The 8,077-nt window shown below is 31.2% G+C and overlaps 1 protein-coding gene and 1 long non-coding RNA gene across 2 annotated transcripts; both read left to right on the top strand.

The window, feature by feature from the left end:
• On the top strand, positions 2,302-3,330 carry LOC104755775 (putative FBD-associated F-box protein At5g50270). Its single transcript, XM_019232901.1, has 2 exons — positions 2,302-3,152; positions 3,288-3,330. Exons 1-2 carry the CDS (start codon positions 2,302-2,304, stop codon positions 3,328-3,330), a joined length of 894 nt encoding a protein of 297 aa, XP_019088446.1.
• Positions 4,539-6,440, top strand: LOC104733225. Its single transcript, XR_759036.2, has 5 exons — positions 4,539-5,303; positions 5,392-5,579; positions 5,724-5,903; positions 6,044-6,170; positions 6,276-6,440. It is a non-coding gene; the product is annotated as an uncharacterized LOC104733225 (long non-coding RNA).

Here is an 8,077-nt window from a genome sequence, read left to right as displayed (position 1 = left end):
AATAGATGAATAAAAAATACAGATACAATATCCCACATCGCCTAAAAAAATTGGACAATAGTTCGGAGTCATACTATAAAAGAGACCAAAATGATTCATGATATAAATGAGTAGAAATCTTGATTTATCAGACATTCAAAATTAAAAAAAAAATTATTTAGTTTATTCTGGTTCTTAAAATCTTAAAAATATTAATAATATTTAAACGTTTATGATGTTTCAAATATTATAAATATTTAAACTTAATAAAAAGTTTAACTATTATAAATATTTCAACTTTTTAAAAAGTTAGAAGACCTTTAAAATATTAATAATATATTTAAACTTTTACGAAACTTCAAATATGAGAAATACACAACCATTTTAAGAATTCTAAGTATTATAATATTTAAACTTTATAAGAAGCGTCAATCATAAAATGTACATGGTTATACTCTTAATAAATAATATATCAACTCAATCTAATATTTATAATACAAAACAATAAATATTAAAAATTAATATGCTATAGTGCGAGTTAAATATCTCGGGACGGGGTTATATAGCTGGACGAGTTTTATCGATATTTATCAAAATTTAAAATATCATTAATTCGATATTACACTGGTAAAACATCATTTCATTATTTTGTTAACACTATCAGTATCAGAGAACAGACATATCTAATTATATTGATTAAATAAATATTATGTAAAAAATAAATTATATTACGGTATTATATGGTTTAAACCATAAAATTAAAAATTATTATATAGTTATAACATATTTAACCAACAAATACAACTTATAATTGAAATGTCTTAGTTATAAATAATTTGTTCCACGGTGTACCGCGGGTCCTAATCTAGTATATATATATATATATATATATATATATATATTAACAGAAAAGTATAACACAAAAAGGCAATTTTAATTTGCTATAATAATATATCAATATATATTAACAACATTTTTTTTACCCAATTCTAGACTAAAATTCTGTTTGCATTTAGAATGTTCAATAGATATAAAGTACGTGATAAAAGTATAGAAATATCTAACAGAGAATCTTTTCCAAATGGAATTAATCAAGAAACAGAAAGAATTCCACTTCTAGAACACAAATGCATTTGAAGTCATTTGTATAATTCATTAAGATTAAAATATTTTATTGCTAAAACATTCAATTTATAATAATAAAACTTTTAAGCATGTGTGAAGCATGCTACCTTTAGTTATCTAATTAATGAAATTAATTACATAAAGAATGAAAGAAGAGCATAAGTTTCGGCTCAAGATGAGGTTATTCGAGAAATTTAAGCTACTGTCTCGTCCTTCTTGGAGGTGTCTGGTTTTAGAAGACATTAATGTTTTATAGATTATGTTAAAAGCGGACAAACTAACACATAATGTCAATGCTCAGCAACATTTAATTTTATATGTAATCAGTGTTCTTTTCCCAACGTAAAAAATGATTGTGCATCAAAACATGAATAGCTTTATATATTATGGGATACACACTAAATATTTTAAAGTAACCTTTCATATTAATAAAAAATTTCAGTTTAATGCTTAACTAATCAATAGTCATTCATTTTAAGTGACTGAGAATACTTATTTATAAACAAAACAAATAACAAACATAAGATAATTTATCGAAACCCAAAATTTTAAATTTTAAATATTTTAATAAATCTAAAAGACTAAAATATGTTAAAATTATTATAAAGTTATCTCGCGCATCGCGCGAGCCTACTTCTAGTATATATATATATATATATATGCTTTCGAAGTAGTATTAATTCGTGAAAAATCTATCTTTTTGGGTAACATTTGTTGGATAACTCAACTTGTGGAAGAAGCTATCTTCTAAGAAATTGCCAAAAGAGATTGAATATGAAAAAGGAAAAGTTCCAAAATCAATAAGTTGTATAATGTTAATTCTAATAGGTTTAGGAGAAGCTTAAGTCTATAAATATAATAAATAGTCTATGGAGAGATGTTCTATAAGACTTGAGAGAGATTTAGTTTTGAGAAGTTTCTAAATCAATAAGAGAAGTGTTCTTATTTTTCAAGTTTTTTAATTCTTAGAACATTAAGCGTTCATTGAGTTTGGATAATTGGATGTCGTTTGCTTCCTTTTCTGTTTCTGAGTTATATGTACCTCGTTAGGGTTTTGCTTGTTGCGTAGGAATATTTGTTTGGGTCCTGAGGAAAACAGAAACTGAGAGTCTCTTATCTCTTGTTTTCCTTTTTCGACGTCTTGATAGGGAAATTTGTGGAGGGATTTTGGAAAGAGTTAGTTCTCAAATCTCAATCATGGATCAGTTACCTGAAGAATTGCTCTTGAGAATACTGTCGTTTCTGCCTACAATGAAAGAAGTTGTGGCCACAATGGTTTTGTCAAAACAATGGAAGTCTCTTTGGATGTTTGTGCCAAAACTTGTATACGATGATAGCTATAAAGACATTGATTATGAAAGATTTTCCCGCTTTGTGGACAGGTCTTTGTTTCTGCATGAGGCTCCAGTTATAGAAACTTTGCAGTTTAAACTTGGTCAAACATGTGGTGCTGAAGATATTAGAGTCTGGATTAGAGCTGCAGATAAGTGTTCTGTGCGTGAACTGCATATCCAGTTCGTCAGCCCTTCTAGTGCATCTCCAACCATACTTCCGAGGAGCTTGTACACAGGGTGCAGAATGCTTGTTACCTTGAGACTAGATAACGCGGTTCTTGTGGACGATGTTAGTTGTCCAATTTCTTTCCCTTCCCTCAAAATATTAAAGCTCGTATCCTTGAAGTATCCAGGTGGTGATGAATTTGTCAACAAGCTTTTATCAAGTTGTCCTGTGCTTGAAGAATTGGTTGTGATGCAGTGTCCTGATGACAATGTCACTGTTTTCACCGTTAGAGTGCCTTCTCTAAAGCGTCTACTCATGTGCAAATCATTAGAAAAAGATAGTGATAATGCACATGGTTTTGTGATAAATGTTCCTTCTTTGGAGATGTTGGAGATACTTGATTTTGCGAATGGGTTTTGTGTCATTGAGAATGAAATGCCTAATATTGTAAAAGCAACTATTGACGTTAATCAGACTCATATTGGGTGGAATATTCTGAGTTCTATAATTATGTCAGTCAAACGTCTCTATTTATGTTTATCAACCTCAGAGGTATTTTCTTCATAATTGCAAGTTGTGGTTTCTATCATTCTGCCATCTGCACGATTTGAAATAGTTGGTATTCTTGCGATCAGGTCTCTAGCCACTAACCTTTCTTGTACTTATATTGTCTTGTATGCATGCAGGATGCATATCATGTTGGTAGTATCTTCCACCATCTTGTAGAGTTAACGCTATGCAGATGTGATGAGCAGTGGTTGAACCTACTTCTTCGTTTGCTTGGAGATTCCCCTAAATTACGATCTCTCAGACTTATTCAGGTACATATGTAAATCTCAACCCAACTCATTCAGTGTCTTTGACCAGGTTGTTTTCCAATTCATTGTCTAATGTACTGTTTATATCAGTACCATGACAATCAGGCTGACGAACCGAGCCCCTGGATTGAACCGAGTTCAGTTCCTAAATGTTTGTTATCGAGTTTTGAAACTCTAGAATGGAGAGCCTATGAAGGAAAAGAAGAAGAGAAAGAACTGCTAGGATATATCTTAAGAAACGGAAGCTGTTTAAAAAAGGTAACTGTGTCCTCCATATTCACTGACAGCGACGAGAAACTTGAGATGGTCAAGGAGTTGACATTGTCCACTAGGTGTTCACCTACCTGTCAGCTTGTATTTAACTGAAGCTACAGTAAAACATGTCAAACATTACAACGTTGGGTTATGTTTCGTTAATGTTAGATATACTTTTGATGTTTTTTCCTTTTCCAAATTTAGCACTTTGAATTTCTCATTTTCTTTTTGCCCAAGTCTCTGCGTACTAGAAGAAAGAAGGAAACGTAGTATTATATTTCCTTGGTTTATATGCAAGCATCACTATCATCTTATGGGGTTTTGCTCCATTACTCTAACTTTTTATTAGGTACGTACTGTCACACTATACCCTCTAATAAAACAAATGTGTTATTCTTACAAACTTTATCACATAACTTTTCTAATGTTAATTAAGTTTAAGCTATATATATATATATCAGAACCGGCGCAGAGGGCCACAAGCCCAATTATTTGTTTGTGCCTGTTTTTAAATATTTTTCAAGGAAAAAATAATGAAAAAGGGAATATTAGTGCTGCGGTTCGAACTCGGAACTATTACCACTAGGATAAAGAGACATTTGACGAAAAAAAGGCCGATTATATGCATATATATTTTACGGCCGCAAGTAGATGTTGGGTCTTCCGCCGGTATATATAAATCAATACAATAAAAATAGGATGCCTTGCTCTCCTCATCTGACACATCAGCCTCAACATTCAAGCTGGTGTTGACACCTCATAAAAAATCAATAGCCTATCAAATTAAAACGATTAATACACATCCGCTTTTTTTTTGTCTAGGTGTACACATCTTAAGCGATTGATTTTATTTGTTTTTCTTCTTTTTCCTCAATTGATCGATTTCGATGGTCGATTCATTTGTTTTCCTCTCAGTTTGTTGGTTGTCAACTGATTTCTTGAGGTTGAAGAACATGTATCTCCAATCAATTTATCAATCTATATTCGGTTTTGTTGATTGTCAACTGATTTCATGAGCTTCAATGAAAGAGTGAGAGACCGGCCTCGGGGAAGATGAGGATAGCTAATCCTCAAGTAGTATTGTAGTAGACTTGTTCGGAAAACTTAATTTAGTGAGTTTTGGGTCTTTGGGGAGAGTAGCGGTTCAAATTTACAATTGCTATAGCAGTTTTAGGCAGCTGAACTTCATATGTATGTTTTCTAGGGATTTTTCCATGATCTATGTTACTGAATCGTTTGGCTTTTGAGTCTTCTTACCATGTTTTTTTTATTTGGTCAAATCCTGATAACTTTGGTTAAAGAATTAGGAACTTCTCTGTTTTTTTTTTTAACTTCGAACGTATCTTAAGAGGAAATTTTCGAGGTTTGTTTCATCTCCTAAATTAAACCCGATGTACGTTAACACAACCCCCAAAACTCTTCAATTGCCCTTTTTTGATATAATAGTTCATGTTATGTTTGAGTTCCATTTATATTTTAAATCTTATAGACCAAAAGAACAATCCAGGTAGGGTGCGAAATGAGAGTTCTAATTCACATGGTAGTGCTTCTCAAACAATGGGATTCAAGGCGTTCATAAAGGAAAGAAAAGAGTCTCCAATTTCTAATTTTAGTACATAGCACCAGGTTTGCTAACTTCATCATCTATAAACGGACATTTGTATTTCGTGGGACTTCATTTTGTGTAAACGATCTAATGTCATTTCCATAGCAGAATGATCTGGGCAAGACTCACGGTGCATCCTTTCCTAACATCATTATCAAGGTTAAACTTTCACATCTCTTATGTTTCGAAATGAATTGCTTCTTCTTTAATTACTCTGCTTGCTTTTTCACAAGTCTGGTGGAGTTGTAGCCACGGACAAAGATTACCAGCAAAGTTGAAGGACGTTTAGGATTCAGGTAAATTTTTTCAATCATATCTTTTATTATTCAATTTTCATGCCTTTGGAAATGAAATTCAAAATTAAAAAGCTTAGTTTTCCAGAAATATTTTTACGGTCTATCGAAAAAACTCTCTCTGTATGCCAATACATCAAGTTTTAGTGATATGCAAGTCTTCTGAATTGGTGGTGGACCACAAGCTCCAATATCACCTCTGCCAATCAGGTCCAACCGGGTGTCAAATCTGTTGAGGGTGACGTCTGTAAATATCGATGATCAGGATCTGCTACATTTTTTTATCGATGTCTCATACGCAAAAGTACCAGACCAGATTGACTCAAGGTAATCTCTAAAAGTTCTTGTTGTGTCCAAAATTAAAAGCTTTTGTTTCTTTTGGTCCTCACGTTTCTTTGATGTTTCTTTCTTTTCTCTTTGTTTTTTATGATTCTTCTGTGTTTGTGTTATTGTGTAAATGATGGAAGTTGATATACTGAGGATGAAGATAACGTATTTAGCACCACTCCCTGGGAACTTACTTAGCAAGTTCTTGATCGCTGGATCTTTTTCATGGCTTGAGGAGTCGAGGTGATTTGGTTAGAGAAGAGAGAGGTATGTTTTGTGCTTTCAGAATTACGCATCAGCTCAAATATGTTACTTAAATTACAAGTAGCCCTTTTTCCTATACAAAATGGATATTATTTGCTTTTATGATAGGAGATGATAAGCTCTGGACAAATGCCCATTGTGTGGAACATGAAGTTTACTTTTCTTCTTGGACTTCATTTGTATATGTTGTTTTCCTATTATGGACTTTTTGTATCCTTTGTCATTTTATTAACTCTTATCTCATAACTTTTGATCTGATTAAAGTTAAGAGAAGGGAAGATGATAGAATGTATGTGGCCAAATAATGATTTGGCTTTAATATTAGTTTTCTTTTAATAAAAATTAAATATTAATGTGATTTCTATATCATTTATATATATATATATATATATGACAAAAATTATTACTGATATTTTAAAATTTTATCTTCTAAAATTTAATAGAGAAACAAAAATTCAATTTAATTTAATGATAAAAATAAAATTTGAAAAATGATATTTATAATGATAAATGATAAATTTTTGAAAAATTGTTTTGCATTTACTTTTCAATAATTTTAAAATACATTATTAGTGATAAAAATTATGTTTAATTAAAATAAAAATAACTATTATAGTTACATCATTATTTATAACTATTATATATATATATATATGTTGGTCTATACCGCTGATGGAATCATTTTTTGGTTAATTTTTGTGTGCCCGTTAAAACATAAGCCATTTCAAGATTTTAAGTGATAAAATCATTTAGTAATTTATTATTGGAGTTGAAAATTTGAAGGTTTAAAGTCGAAGTGCCACTTGTTCTTTTTAAGGAGATTTTCTCTTAAATAACAGATAAGTAAATTTAAGAATAAAAAGCTTTTTCTTCTCAATCTTCTCAGTTCTTCCTGATTAACATTTGGGTCGAAGAAATTAGAATTGAGTGATTAATGTATGATATATGATTATACACTAATACTGTAGACTTTTTTTTAAAGAAAAGCATGTTTAATGGAGCATGACTTTAGAGTTCAGATTATATATGAATAATTTTTTAAAAATGAAATTCTTTTTAAATTAAATTAGAATTTAAACACAATTATATTTTTCAATAATTCAATATATCTAAAACCAGTATTAAAAAGTATCTCGCGGCGTAGCGCGGGTCTAACCTAGTCTTATATAATATGACAAGATTTTTTTTAACTTTGCCTATCGTTGCGACATTTGGCGTTCTATTTTAGCGACAAGTGTACTTACATTAATTTAAAATTTGATATTTTAAAATTATTTACTCTACCAAATCTTTAATTATTTTTGGTTAGTATTATTTAATACTATTTTATAGCAAAAGTCTATATAGTTTATTTTTGAAACAACCCGACCCCTTTTTTTTCTTTTTAATAATTAAATACAATATATAATTAAGTATCCCATACTACTTAAATAAACAAACCAACCCACACCCGGTAACCAACCAATAATAAACCAACATCCAATTACATGCACAGCGGAAACATATCAATAATACAAAACCAATACAATAGCATTTCTATCCATTCTATCCAGCAACCTAACATATCTCTGTCCAAGGTTCCATCCTAAACAATATAACAAAGACCAACAACACACAAACGAGACCCTAGTTCATCCTCCTCCTCATCGCCATGATTCCACGTCACATACCTGCACACCACAAACAACAATTGAGATGCGTAAGTATTATCATAAATACTTAGTGAGGCCGTCCTCCCATCTACTGGGTTATACACACAAGCATATGAGACCCTCAAGTTTAAGCAAAACAAACAACACACAACAATACATCAAACCAGGAAATCAAGTCTCGACTGAGACCAGTGTCGACCGATGCCTCACGGTGTCGATCGATGCTACAAACAATGGTGTCGACCGATGCTAAACAGT

The sequence above is a fragment of the Camelina sativa genome, chromosome 2 (assembly GCF_000633955.1).
Source record: "Camelina sativa cultivar DH55 chromosome 2, Cs, whole genome shotgun sequence".
In the NCBI taxonomy this organism is placed as follows: domain Eukaryota; kingdom Viridiplantae; phylum Streptophyta; class Magnoliopsida; order Brassicales; family Brassicaceae; genus Camelina; species Camelina sativa.
Note: the sequence above shows the minus strand (reverse complement) of the source record. Positions and strands in the feature narration are given on the sequence as shown.

What these genes read in the sequence shown, in the direction of transcription:
- LOC104755775 (XM_019232901.1), top strand. Translation starts at nt 2,302, where the DNA reads ATGGATCAGTTACCTGAAGAATTGCTCTTGAGAATACTGTCGTTTCTG. An exon ending in TATTTATGTTTATCAACCTC is followed by an intron (nt 3,153 to 3,287) that starts AGAGGTATTTTC and finishes CTTGTATGCATG; the next exon opens with CAGGATGCATATCATGTTGG.